General features: G+C 36.8%; 2 protein-coding genes and 1 long non-coding RNA gene across 10 annotated transcripts in view; 1 reads left to right on the top strand and 2 right to left on the bottom strand.

Annotated features, from left to right (window-relative positions):
• The window catches only part of DMXL2 (Dmx like 2), a 50,277-nt gene extending 43,378 nt beyond the window's left edge, over window positions 1-6,899 (top strand). For all 6 annotated transcript variants that reach the window (XM_040706499.2, XM_040706498.2, XM_003641847.6 and 3 more), the window contains 7 exons: window positions 546-606; window positions 692-819; window positions 1,863-1,940; window positions 2,533-2,624; window positions 3,191-3,243; window positions 4,387-4,604; window positions 5,434-6,899. In XM_040706499.2, coding sequence (XP_040562433.1) covers window positions 546-606; window positions 692-819; window positions 1,863-1,940; window positions 2,533-2,624; window positions 3,191-3,243; window positions 4,387-4,604; window positions 5,434-5,643 — 840 coding nt within the window. In that variant the 3' untranslated portion in view covers window positions 5,644-6,899. The remainder of the gene's footprint in view (window positions 1-545; window positions 607-691; window positions 820-1,862; window positions 1,941-2,532; window positions 2,625-3,190; window positions 3,244-4,386; window positions 4,605-5,433) is intronic.
• Window positions 118-4,100, bottom strand: LOC107054185. Its single transcript, XR_001468206.2, has 3 exons — window positions 3,885-4,100; window positions 990-1,029; window positions 118-176 (listed from the first exon to the last, which is right to left on the bottom strand). It is a non-coding gene; the product is annotated as an uncharacterized LOC107054185 (long non-coding RNA).
• Window positions 6,900-8,211: 1,312 nt separating the features above from the next.
• GLDN (gliomedin) overlaps window positions 8,212-14,462 on the bottom strand; it is a 90,087-nt gene continuing 83,836 nt past the window's right edge. For all 3 annotated transcript variants that reach the window (XM_046899142.1, XM_046899141.1, XM_015291961.4), the window contains exons 7-10: window positions 13,714-13,794; window positions 13,505-13,630; window positions 12,649-12,799; window positions 8,212-9,424 (exon numbers count right to left, since the gene is read on the bottom strand). In XM_046899142.1, coding sequence (XP_046755098.1) covers window positions 8,965-9,424; window positions 12,649-12,799; window positions 13,505-13,630; window positions 13,714-13,794 — 818 coding nt within the window. In that variant the 3' untranslated portion in view covers window positions 8,212-8,964. The remainder of the gene's footprint in view (window positions 9,425-12,648; window positions 12,800-13,504; window positions 13,631-13,713; window positions 13,795-14,462) is intronic.

Genomic DNA, 14,462 nt, shown 5'->3' with positions numbered 1-14,462 from the left:
TTCTGTTGCATGCAGCCCTGTAGACTTACTATCTTCTTTGCTGTATCATTCAGTATACGATTCATTGTAGTGTTAATTCACTGTTGAAATAAAAGGCCTAAAGTGACCAAGACCTACCCAAAAAGAAGTCCACATTAAGTATCTTCTTTAAGATCGTAGCATAGAGTTACCGTGACCTAAAAAATAAAGAGGCAATCAAGATTTTATGAAGGAAGTTGTGAAGTAGGACCTTCAGTTTCTCAAAAAATAAAAGTTAAAAGTAATTTTTTTTTTAACTACTCTTGCACTGGGACTAATATAAAAAGCATTACATCAGCTGTCTGTATAATGGAAGATAATATGATCTGAAATTTCATGACTGAATAAACTGTCAAAAACAGGCTTTCATTACTGTACTAAAACCAGACATAATTAGATATAAACAATGCTAGTTTGCAGGCATTTTAACTATGGAGGACATTTACCATGTAGTAGGATAAAGAAAAATTGAATAGTGTGTTTATCTCTTCCTTGATTTTTTTCAATTTTTATTGTTTTTTACAAAGCTTATTAAAAGAAATCTGAATAACGTCAAGAGAATGGCTTCACATCCAGTCCATCAGTACTGTAAGTGAATCCGATTTGCCAGTATGAAGCAGACATTTTTCTGTACAATTCTGTAGTACTAATGAACACCTATTTCTTAATCTAGATCTTACAGGAGCACAAGATGGTAGTGTTCGAATGTTTGAGTGGACAAGGCCACAGCAATTGGTATGCTTTCAGCAGGCTGGGAACGCCAGGGTTACAAGAATGTATTTCAATTCCCAGGGCAATAAGGTAAGTACAATACCAACAATTTTTAATGGAACACATTTGATCATGCTGTAACCTCTACACCAGTTCTATCTGGTGATACAGAAAACTCCTGTTAAGGTATCCTAGAATGATGGCATAACCAGTATCATATGCAGTGAAAATGAAATGGAAGCTCTGTAATAAACACTCACCTTTATTCTCCTTTCTTTCCTGTCAGCTTCACACAGATTCCTGTGAGATTACATTAATAGAAAGCAAGATTTTCAGTAATCTATCTGCACTGTCTTTACACTTCAACAGTAAAGTCTATTGCAGGAAAAATGCCCCAATTTATATCAGTTTGACTGTCTTCTCTTAGAGATTCCTTCCTACTAGAACTATTTATTCTCTTCATATTCTAAGCAACCTCAAAACAATTTATTCTTAAACTGATATATAGGCATGCACATTTAATGCCTCTAAAATTTAACTGATCTGACATAGAACATAGTTGAATCTGAAATCTCTTCCTTATGTTCTTTTAAGGGAGGCTGAATATAATTCACTCAAAAAGAAGCTTTTGGGGGCTGTAAAGTTATGTCAACTGTTTGTTGATTTCAGGCTAGTCCTTATAAACTACATTGTGAGACAAGAAACTTCTCAGTATTCCATGTCATATTTCCTATTTTCAGACTTTTCTGTAAATTGTTTTTAAGTGGTGAGCTTTTAAATCAAGCATTAATAAAAAAAACCTGACCTTGCCTATTTTGCAGAAGAAAACGTATGTTAAACTAAATACAGATGTTCAAAAAGTACTTCATACTTTGCTTTCTGGCTGTAATAAAGTTTTGACAGAAGGTGTTACCTAGAACACATACTCACAGCCCATTAGTTGAACAGGGTAAATATACTGCACTACAGTGGAGAGCAGGAAAAAAGTACAGAAGAGCCACATACTTTGGCCAAAAATGAGTAGGTGAGGTAGATAAGCTGCAAAAAACAATGGCCAAAGAGAAGGGAACTGGGAGAAATACCCACCTTCATTTTTCAAAGTTGTGCTAATAAATGTATTTCATTCCTTGCAGTGTGGTGTTGCTGACGGTGAAGGATTTCTAAGTATTTGGCAAGTAAACCAAACCACCTCAAATCCTAAGCCTTATCTGGTAAGTCAATAGTTGTGGGATTTTTTCTTTTTTATAGAGGAAACTTAGTCTTCAGGACTTTAGACAAACCAAGAGCATAAGAGTTTCACTGAAGCATTTTTTATTTTGCTTATTTTTAATTGGCATACTTCAATCAGCATGCATATTTTCAGTAATATTGATTTGAAAATCAAATTGTAGACTAACAGTAAACTACAATGTAATTACAAATGCTATCAGCATTCCCTTGATTAAATTAAAAATTAGAGCTCGCAGTAAGGACTTTACAACCCCAAGAAATAGTAAAAATGCTCTCTTCTTTTCACTGCTAACTAACAGCACAAAAAGATCATGCTTAATTTGAAATTCAGGCTAATGTGATACAATATATTGTGGATTTTCTTTAATAGTTCAATTATTTTGTTATTTATTTCACATTTTCTTGATCCATTGATTCATCTGAGAGTTCAAACTGCACTGTGTCACTATTTCAGCTTTCAAAACCTAAGATATTTTTCCTGTATGATAACAGTAACATGATACTGATAGTAGCATTTGATGCAGACTACAACTGATATGATTGCTTCTCTGTTATTTTGCTTTGTTTTGATAGAGTTGGCAGTGTCATAGTAAAACCACAAGTGACTTTGCATTTATAACCTCTTCAAGTCTAGTGGCGACATCGGGACAGTCCAATGACAACAGGTGTGTTTAAAGAAACTGAGGCATTTCACCAGAGCTACCTGTTGATGTCTACTAACCCACTGCTTCTCACGCATTAATGTTTTAAGGCTCAGCATTACAAGTTTAGTTACTGCTCAGACTTGATAGATTATTTCTTTGAGCGTCATTCCTTTGGTCATTTGTTTTCCAACTTTTAGTTTGTGAGGGATGGTTAAGAATTAAACAGTTTTTTCATGGTGTATTCCACATTCAGCAAGTTCTGACATGCTGCTGTGAGGATAAATGCGTTCAGTAAAAGCAAGATAATTCTTTTTCTTTGAGAAGAGCAACCTGAATAAGTTCTTGGTTCATCCTAGGGTTAGTATACATCTTAGAGGCAGAACGTACAGTCTCTATTATGAAGCACAAAAGAGCACAGAAAGAGTTAAGATCTTAAATCTTTGCATATGCTCTCCAGTAACTGCAGAAAGTCAAGGGCTCCTTGCTCAGTTCTACCTTCTAATCTTTGACATAGAACATAAGCACTCTCTGAGTCATGTCACCCTATGAATCACTTAACAGGCCATAATGACTTTTCTTTCCTTCAGAAATGTGTGCCTCTGGGACACTTTGGTTTCATCTGGTAACAGTCTCGTACATGGTAAGTGCTGCACTGAAAATATAATGTCTGCTTCTCACCGAATAAAGAAAAATACAGTATGAATTTTCAGGGCAAGGAAAGAAACTTATGCTGGATAACTAATCTATGCATTTGTCTATATATATTTGCATCCACCAGGTCTGATACATGTCTCTAGCATCATCATTATCTACTCAACAGAAAAAAGTGTGAAGAACACACTTAAAGCTATTTTTGTTACAATAAGGCCTGAAATATTTGAATACGATCCTAAAAAAATCTACACAAGTGACTTAATCAAAGCTGCATTATTAAAGACTGTGTGCATGCAGAATTTCACTTAAACGAGCAATTCATAGATCCACTACTCTTAAACTACCAAGAGAAGACAACTGTAGGTAACTGTAGAAGCAAATCAGAAAAGAAATGTCTTTTCCTTTCAGCAGCCAGGCTGGATTCTTAACAAGACATTTTTATCTATTTGACCACGTTCAATAAATTCATCTTTAGGTAAAGAACTAAAGCAAAATTCTATCACCTTGCCCTGTGGAGGAAAAATTAATACAAACCTTAATATGAGAGCTTGGATTTGTAAAAGAACACATTCAACTATCATACACAGCTGCAAATAACTGCAGTACTGGAATGAACATAGCAATTACCTGTGTAAACAGTAGGTACATTCTTAGATTCGTATTTTTAAACCAGCAGATTGCACCAAAGTTCTGTCTCATTTTAAAGAATTCCAGTCAGGGAACCTAAGAAATAGAGTTTAGGAAATTATAACATAATAATAAATGTGTATATAATAATTAATATTTACTCCAATTTTTATCTTCATCTATCGCATTCTTTTTTTCTTTGTATTTTATTTTAATCTAGTTTAATGTATATGTTAATTCATGTATAATTTATTTATAAAATATATTTACTTCATGTATATTCTAACAAAGATAAGTTAAACTGCATATTTGTTGTGCAGTAGACCTAAGTAGCCCTTACAAGAGCAAAGAACTGTAAACTGATACAACATTATCAATATGAAGGAATGTATGTATCAAGTTAGAAAACATTCAGAAAACAATTAGTAAGAGAAATGCGTGTGAAGATTAAAAGCTACTTACAGTTTCAAATCTATTAAACTGTGGCATTCTTCTTCTTTAGCCTTCACTTGTCACGATCATGGTGCCACAGTACTACAGTACGCACCTAAACATCAGCTGCTGATTTCTGGTGGTAGGAAGGGATATATCTGCATCTTTGACATCAGACAGAGGCAAATCCTTTATACCTTCCAAGCACACGATTCAGCTATTAAAGCCCTTGCACTGGATCCTTCTGAGGACTATTTTGTTACGGGCTCAGCAGAAGGTAACATGAAGGTAAGCTATACAGTAGCTGAGTTGTAATAGAAGAGTACTTATCTTAAGTAGTGCATAGATATATTTTGGTCAGCATGCTGTAAATAGGTATGTGAATTTGGTAACAAAACAGCTGAAAAAAAAAACAAAAAGCCCACAAAACATCTATATTTGATAAACAGGATGCTTACTTTTATATTTCAAGTGTAAGATTAAGTATCCTGACATCTCTGTGTTTTCCACTAAAGAAAATAAAAGTTTTTTTAAAGTTGCAATTTTAAATGGTTAAAGCAAAATTCATGATTCCAAAATCTTATTTTTCCCACTTTGAGATGTATTGGTTTTGTCTGTGGATATGTCTCCTTATAATACAGTGGGTACTCAGGAACCTTGATATCTTTAAATGTTTCTGTAATACCAAATTCTTTTTCTCACTTGATGCTGTAGCACCAAACAGCTACTGGGATTTCACAGGAGGAAGACAGAGGGGAAAAAAAAAAACCAAAAAAAAAACCAGAAATAGAGTCTGTTTTAAATGCATCCTGGACCTTTTTGCACTTTCCATGGGGAGAAAGCCGTTGGGCACCTCTGATCAGGTAGCACAGCAGCTTTACCCTGCAAAGTAACCAGCTGCCCTACGTTATGGTAGCTGTTTTGCTGTATGCTTCAACAAGAGCCTCTTAAGACTCCTGAACTTATGGCAACTCTTGCTTATAGACAACAGAAAATATCCTCTTTCTTTGCTAAATAAGGTTTACAAGAGCCAAGAATCTGAAAGATTAAAAAAAAAAAGATATAAAAGTCCTAATTTTCATTTCCTTCCATCTCATTTTTCATTCTTTTGGTACAGGTGTGGAGATTGACTGGCTACAATTTAATCCATTCATTTAAAAATGAACATGCTAAGCAGTCCATTTTCAGAAATATTGGTGCTGGTGTCACCCAGATTGAAACCATTCAAGGGAATCGTATCTTCTCCTGTGGAGCAGATGGCACACTGAAAATGAGGGTTCTTCCCAACGCTTTCAACATACCTTCAGGCATTTTTGACATTCTGTAGCTTTCTGTGAGCTAACCCTGTTTTTATATAATGTCCCTTTAGGTCTCAAAAATGCAGTGATATGCACTGTGGAATTTTTCTGTTGCCTTTCAAAGCAATTACAGCAACATTAAGTATTACTGGGGGGGAAAAGATACAGTACTTTTTCAACAGGTATATTTTGAATATACCTATAAGGATCACTGGGATGGAAATGTGAGTACTGTGTTGTAAAAGCTAAGAATAAAACCCAGTACAGTCAGTCACGGGTGGGGTATTGCACAGTAACCCACGGGCTGCATTTAGTAAGTAAGTGTATTGTAAAGGTCCTGACAGCTGTCAGTCACTTAATAAGCACTGTGGCTCTACAAGTCAGTAAGCATTTCTAATGTGATTCTGATTATTTTTATTCCATTTTTTCCCACTAATGGAAGCATGTCTACAACTTCTCATTGTGAAATAGTTTAGTTTTAAATTAAGGGTACTCAGTGTATTTGGTTTTCACAAGAACGTGTAATGGATGCAAATGCTGTGGAACAATGTGCAATCAAGAACGTACTGTGAGACGTATCATTTTATGCTGAGATTTTTTTCCCAGTTAGTATTACTACATAGCTGATACTGTAAACTTGCACATTAACATTTTTAAATGCTTTCTTTTTGTTTTAATTTGCACACTATTTCCCCTCCTTTCTGACAGCTATGTTCTCTATTGGCCACCTGCCTTTACTTTAGGAATGTACTGTGTGCATTAAATGTTTGTAGTGAGGACACCCATGGTTCTGGTCAGCTTTTAGTTTTTGAAATTCATTTGTCCAGAAAATACTTCATTAAATGAAGCTAATAAGAAAATACCAATAGAACATACAATGCCACATTTCAGATGAATGTCAGGCTTTATGTGGCCAGCTAGTAAATAGTGGATAAAACTGGTAATTAAATTATTACCACAGCATATTGTATAAACTATGCAGAGTTCAATATTGTTTGCTTGTAATATAACTAGCTACTGTTGTCAGATGTATTTTTCTGTTGTAAACAAAAACTATGTTCTTAAGACACTGGAAAAGATGTCTGCGTATTTAAATGTTAACAAAGTGTCTTACTCTTCCAATGAAAATTTTGATGTCTGTGCTGTATTGTAAGATATACTGGAATAAAAAGCACCTTTCTCCAAAGGAAATCTTAAATTGCAGGCTGTGAAGTAGGAAAAGAAAGAAATGTCATTGTTTAGTTTTCCCTTTGTAAGTTAAATAAATTACTTTTATTTCATGGAACAGTTCATTCCAGAACTTTCTTACATTTCAATAGACTTAACTGAATTTCTTAGAGACTGCATGAGCTAGATTTGACTTGACCTGACCATACTCCAGTAAGAAAAATGTTTGCATTTCAATTTCAGCTTTCCTCGAAAATTATGAAGCTAACACATAGTTCTTCATCTCCAACTGAGGCAGCTGCAAGAAATACTTCTTATACAAGCCTGGCTCTGCCACTGAGACAGGAGATGGAGTTTGCTGGCCTTTCTCCAGTAGGTTGATCTGACTGGGTCAGCAATGACATTCAGAAATTTAACATGTATTTAGCATATGCATGTTATATAAAAATTTTCAAATCTGACTTAAACTGTATTTTCACCAGTATATATTCCTGATGCTTTTTTTTTTCTTTTTAAACTAAGAAGTCTACTTTATGAGTAACATAATTAAAAAAAAACAAACCACAACCTCCCCCTGGACTGTAATTCTGGACTGTGGTGTTTTGCCTTATTGTTGTGGATAGAATTCTTGGCATATGAGTTCTGACGTGTATATTAGCTCAGAGTATTAATTGTGCTTTTTGTCTCCATCTGCACCTCTAAGCACAGAAGGCCCAAATCCTGGCCTTAGTGAAACCAGCAGATATGCTAAGAAAAGAGGATACCACCCAGGCCCAGCCATCACTGTATCACACACCGAAGCTCAGCTGCAGCAGAAGTATTTTTCTAGTACATCTGTTAGTTAAGTTCTGCATGCAAAGATCATCCTGAATTCCTTTTATCCATTCAATGGCTCATTGATACCAAGTAGGCATTAAACAGCTGAGTGCAGTCGGGTTTAAGACAGACTTAGTTTTTAAATATTTGGATTGATTCCATGGATTTACCAATAGACACAGACAACTTAGAAATTTAAGTTTTCAGAGGGCGTGATTTTGAGTTGAAACACACAGACACAATTGATGTTCCAATGCTAAATTTAGAAATCTGAAGTACTGAACAAAATTGAAATCAAAAGCTCCTATCATTTTTCGCCTCTTGCTCCCAAAAGTTTGAATATGAGTGGCTACCTTCCGAATCAACAACAAATTAAGTCACTAAGCACTATAACGAATACAGGCCATCCTGCTCCAGGTATTTCATTTTTCAAAGAATACCAGCAAAGAAGTACACTCTCCAGTTTGTGACCTCATTTCTATGAACAAGCATGAGGAAAATTTACCAGAAATGTACCTTCCTTATAACTGTGCTTTGTAATTCTATGAAACGGTGGACTTTACTTGGCAGTGAGGGGGAAGGAAGAGATTCCAACAATACAAGCAACTACAACACTGTTTAAACGGGAATTTTAATAAAAAATTTACATGTTTTCTTCCAATTTTATACCCAGTTACTTTCCTTACCGCATTTGCTTTACTAAACACAGTTTCACATGCTTCAGTATTTAATAATGCCATTATTACCACTTTCCTTGGAACTGGGACTGGACTGTGCATTTAACGATGTAACAATTCCTGGACTTTTCAAATGTGAAGCTCTTTGCTTTTTGATATTTAAACAACTCTTTCCACTCCTTGTAACAGCTCTATATCTGTTTCAAAAATATGTTCACAGAGGATTGGGGCAAGTATTAAGTGAAAATAACAGAGGAAAGGATCTGTAAACAAGTTCATTATTTAGACACTTATACCATAATCACTGACTAGAAAATGATCGCAGATAAGATGATTGCAACTGGAAGTTATAAATAGCCACTGCTGATCGCAAGACCATGGAATAATCAACATATATTAGGTCTAATTATTGGCTCAAGAATGGGAAAAACAAAAGCAAGTCTGTGGTAACTGTGTGCCAGCTGTAATATTGAACAGTCATTCTCTGAACAACAAAAAGAAGAAATGGCCTGTATGATTTAAGTGAATTTATACAAAGGGGTCTGATTTCCCTTTTATGCGCACATGCAAACCACCATCAGTGAACAGAAAGGGTATACCAAGTGAAGGGACTCCAATATGTATATCATATAGCTTTAAATAATCTGTTTAATCAAACATGACTTCCTAACTTTCCTTTTTAAAATATATTCATCCACCAAAATGTACTGGATATACCATTAAACTCCCATTCTCCCATGTATACAAATTCTTATCTCTTAGACTGTATGAAAGCATAGCAAGAACAGACTGTGAAGATCGTAATTCAAACCTTGCATCAATCTGCTTTTCTTTCAGTAAATCAAAAGCAAAACTTACTGTCATGTCCTTAGTGTCAGTAACATACATAATTCCACATGCTATGAATGCATTACCAGCTTTGGACTTAGGATATGTGGTATTGATATGCCGAATGATCGAGAATGTTTCTTCATCAATGTGTGCTACTATTATAGTTTCATCAGTGCTTGAGGCATATATAATCCAGAGTCCTTTTTCATCCACTGCTACATTGAAATACGTCTTCGAGTTAGAAAAGAGGTAGTTACGGCCATGATACAAGGCATTCTCAATGAGCAGCGTGCCCAGCGATGCTTTATCAAGCCCAAGTCTGAAAGGAAATAAAGTATCAGTATCTCTGTTAAAAGTTTGTATATCAACTAGTTGGTTGGAGTGATTCAGAGGATGTTATTACTGATAGAAGCATTGTTGAAAACACTTGAGTTTAAGGATTATTCTAGTGATATCTTATAAAATGAAGTACTCCACTGAAAGCACCGTCCAAAACACTAGGAGAAAACTCGATGATAATAATCAATTTAAGGCACACAAGAGCATGAATTCACTTTGGTAAGTTTGTTTTATTTAGTCTATGAACCTTAATATCACTGGGATGAAAGAAGCCAACTAAAGGAAGGGACGGGTGTGAAAAAAATGAGATACCAGGTGAAGCCCCAAACTTGTGAACTGACATCTACAGAAATTTGCTTTCTACTAGGCAGGAGCTAAAGAGAGAAAGTGTGATTGACCGAACTGGCATGAATTCTGGGCAAGTTCACCTAGTCTTAGAGCTTGTCTTTTGAAAAGAGTTCAGATAACGCAGTGATTTGCTCAAATGAACATCAAAGCAAGAAAAATGCTACTTTTGCAAAGCCAAAATTCTGACCTCGTGCCTCTGAAAGGACAGCCTGAATGTCTCCTCTCTGATGTATGAAAGTGTTTTTATTCCTTGAAATTCCTTAATACGATGATAGTCCAAAGACAGTGGCATTTAGCACCTTAAAATTGAGTTCTACAAGTGCAAGAAGGTAATCAGCTGCTATCAAAGCATATTTGCAGATAGTATTTAATCAGTGAATAGCGTGCTCCAGTAAGTGCAGAGTATGCTTTTTTCCTTTTAAGTAATGCATTCTGTAACAAAGCATATTTCATTGTCTAACATTTCTGTAACTATATAGCTCATTTCCCCAAATGGAGGAAGAGTATTTTTCAGTCCAGGAATCTACAATCCAAGAGTCTTCTGAAAGGGCAGACTTAACACTAACAGATTATGCAGGAAAATGATCCAAAGAAAACTCAAAACTGAGTGGTCAAGTGATTCACTTCAGCTTTTCTAAAACTCAGCTCTGCAGCAGCTCCATATTCCAGCAGCACATGTTTGCATTAAAACATGCTTTTAGGGCTGGAGTTGATTTCTGGAAATGTGTCGACCCAGTTAAACTCACTTCATATCTGTAAACAACCTGATGCAAGGGCTAGCAGGAACTGTCCCACAGAAATGCCAGTTTTCTTCAGGAGGTTTTCCTATAAGAGTCAACACAACTAAAAGCATCTCAAGATTCATTAGAAACGAGCAAGATCTGCAATACAGAAAACTTTGCCTTTTTCTCTTTTATGTGAAAATTCTGAAGCAGAATAGTGAGGTTTCATTCCTGGGGTTCCTTTCCTGTCACTCCATGGGGGCTGTGTAGCCTAGAATTCCAAACGGTTCAATTAAGTCCATAACCTTCCACCACCTTGAGGTAAATGGTGAGATACTGTCAATGTCTCATCAACCACATCAAGGTACATGCTGTATTCTAATCAACTGAGATGAGTAAGATGACCAAAATGAATAGAAGTGGGAAAACATTACAACACAAGAGTGGAAGGGATGAAGCATTCCTTATACAAGGGATCTGGCCATCACTTAAGGAGTATCAGAGGAACCTAATTTTGTCAGCTTGTAAATGTGACAAGAAACTCCTAGATACGTTGCCAGCATTCGCAAAATCATCTAGCCAGGTTCTCACCTGTTCTTTCCACTACATCAGTACAAAAGCTCCCAGAAGCTTTTTTGCAGCCAAGAATCAAGGATTTTGCTATAATAAATTTCACACTGCCTAATCCTTTTTATGCTGAAAATAAATAGCCTCAGAGTAATTGAACAGAATAACTGAACAGAAAGACAAATTTTGAGCAACTTCTTGGAGAGACTCTGAATAGCTTGTGTTCTTCTGTGTGCATGAAGGCAGTTCCAAATTAAGGGCGTCCAAGCAATGGTGAGGAACTTCTGTCCTATCACTATGCGTTGTTTAGATAGAGATGGTCATTAAAAATGTATAAACAAAAAATCCCTACAGATATTTAAAGGTGGTTGCCAAAAAGTGAGTTTGTCTTTGGCAGAATAAATATTATAGAATCCAAGCAGCTTGCTTACATTCCTTGGCATTAAATGAATATAGGAAGAAGGCACGTACACCTGCTTGGGTAGAGACATCAAAGTACAGTAATGTTCTTGGCTCAGACATCAGAGTCATGCAACGGAGCTTGAAAGAAGATGCAATCTTTCACTTGCCCTTGGGCTGTATTTCTTTGGCTCTTCTCACAAGATGAGATTTTGTTTTTGTATTGTCTGTCATCAGTAGAAACTGAAGAAGTAAGGATGTAATTTCCAGTTCAAATTCAGGGAGATGCATTGGGAGAGTTACAGAAATTTATTAGAAGGAAACCAAACAGTGGAGTGATTCCTCCACAACAAACATTCGATCACAGGTCAGTACGTCCTCAGCAGGTGCCTTGGTGCATTCCTGTGCATGAGCAGCATTAACTCAACCCTTACCAGCAAAGAACAGTGCTGTCTGAGAGCAAGGCATGTGTATCAAACCCAGCAAGAAGCTCTGGCAAGCCAACATGTTCCAAAAGTGGGCTTCAGTTGTACAACCCCGTATTTGTGTCCCCCAAACTGCAGCTGAACCAACTGCCATGCTGATGCAGGTACACAAACACAGCTTGTTTTCTTTAATCATATTCTTTTTTTCTGACGCTTGTATTCCTTATTCAGTTCCCATTTCTTTCTGCCAATTATGAATGCAGCAAAGAATCCAAGTGCAAAAACACCCAATGCATAATAAGAACCCACTGGACCCCAGGATTTCCAACAGAAAAATTTCCACTGCCATCTCTGCACACAGCATCTTTTTAATCTGAAGGACCAACTGTCTTGCATCTCATACATCATACAGTTACTGCTAAAGTTATCTGCCTGGACACAGAGCGGCACAGTGATTAAAGAGCTAATTGTCACAGCAGACTAATGGGCTGAGAAGCCCAGTTCCTCAACTCCAACAGATGATGTACACACAGACTGCATGGAAGGCCAGTGACCCACATTCCAGTTACAGACAGGAAAGTGTTAATTGTTCCATTCTGAAAAGAATTCTGAACCATTTCTTCCATTCTTCCTATGCTAGACAGTACCAAAAAGAAACAAAATGGTACAAAAGAAGTGGCCTGGCTTTCTGAGGTCCATCTCTATGGACATCATTAGCCTTAAGCAGATTATATTTGACTTACTTCAGAATGACATTGGTTCCTCCCTTTTGGTAGTACAGATGATTGTTTTGTACTGCGTGACCACAACCGTAAAAGAACCCTGTGATGTTAATGATCCTGTAGGTGTCATTCAGCAAGGCATTGGAATTCTCATATTCTTTTATAGAGTTTCCTAAATGGGAGAATAATAAAAAAAAAAACTAAAAGACTATCATTTGATTTCTCTAGTTCCTGAAATCCCTACCCTAAAATTCAATCTCTGTTAAAATTCAATCAGAATCAAGTTTGTGACAGACAATAATCGTATTTATGTTTTCAACAGTGATTTAATATGCTGCTACATGATAAAATAATCCAGAAGCAAAGCCAAGAACACACAGAGGTGTTCGAGGGGCAGCTTCCCACCGAGTAATCAGCCTTAACGTTGAACACACTTGCTAAACTGTGACAATATTTCCTTCCTCTACTCACGTCCTGGAAAAGATCCTGCAGTAATGTAGCTCACACAGCATCTGATTCATTTACAGCCTCTCTTAATGGTAAGGTGAAGTCCTAACTAACAATTTAGGGGATTAAACTAAAACCATAGAAAGCGGTAAAGGACAAGAATACAAAGACATGGACAATGGGCACAAAAAAAAATCCTAAAGCTATTCAGAGTCAACACTGGATTCTGAAAACGTCAGAAAATACTAGAAATTTCTATCATCATGTCTACTTAGCATAGCTAAGTACTATACAGTAATATGGAGAATATTCTCAAAAAGATGTGGGTAAAACCATCATGCTTTATTTGAAACATTCACCTGGGTTGAAGGAATTACGAAGGCAGCGTTAATATAAGCCTGACTTTTGATGATAACTAGCAGTGCCATACCTGAGAAGTGCATGGTAAGCCAAATCCTTTCATCGCTCACATTTGCAGGTTCCCGCATCCACGTTCCAAACGTTTGCTGTACGCTGACAAAGTGAACAGGACTTCCTACAGATGTTATGACACACTCTGGTAGAGAAAAAACACGCGTCCATTACCTGTGTGACTGCAACCCAGCAAGCAGCAGTTAGGCTCACACTCTAGCAGGTTACCAGCTTTTTTGGAATGATCGGAGGGTCTGTCTTCAGCTTTTCCAGCCAAGGTATCATCATTTGGCACAGCACACGTCTCACCTGGATTTCAGAGAGAAAGGGTCAAACTTGACATCTTTCTACATTCAACTTGACAGACACAAATCAGTGGCTTCACTAAACTAAAGGAATGATGTTTGGAATTTTATTTCACCCGGAGAAACGCTTAAGTGGTTCTGATCATCAATGATGTCTAAATAAATGAACAAATGAAGTTTTCAGATGGGTTCATTTCCTTGAAGTTGTCAGGCTGACAGACAGCTTTGAGGAACAACTGGTTTTGCTCAGCAGATTTCATCCTCTTGCTGAGAATTTCGGAGTAGGTGCTTTGAAAGGCAGTGCTGCCCCTCTCCTCAGATAACAGCAGATAACTGAGGCAGCTGCCAGCTGGCTGACTTATCAGTAATACCAAATTCATTTCCTAGGGAGTGAGCAATGGCCAAACTCAAGGGCCTCGTGCCTCAACCTGGACACACCAGCAGAGGGGCTGCACTCTGTAGGCAACCATAGAAGCTCTGCACTTGCCATGAATCCCCAGAACAGTAACACCGTACCTAATGCACACGCTGAGCTCTGCATGCATAAGAATGCAGGTCAGCCATCCATGCCATTAAAGAACCAATGCAAAAGACTAAGGGAAATTATAAACCATATTCTTTCTACATAGAGAAATGGTTCACCAAAGAAGCAAATAAACAACTGCAAACATT

This window comes from Gallus gallus, chromosome 10 (genome assembly GCF_016699485.2).
Source record: "Gallus gallus isolate bGalGal1 chromosome 10, bGalGal1.mat.broiler.GRCg7b, whole genome shotgun sequence".
Lineage (NCBI taxonomy): Eukaryota > Metazoa > Chordata > Aves > Galliformes > Phasianidae > Gallus > Gallus gallus.
Note: the sequence above shows the minus strand (reverse complement) of the source record. Positions and strands in the feature narration are given on the sequence as shown.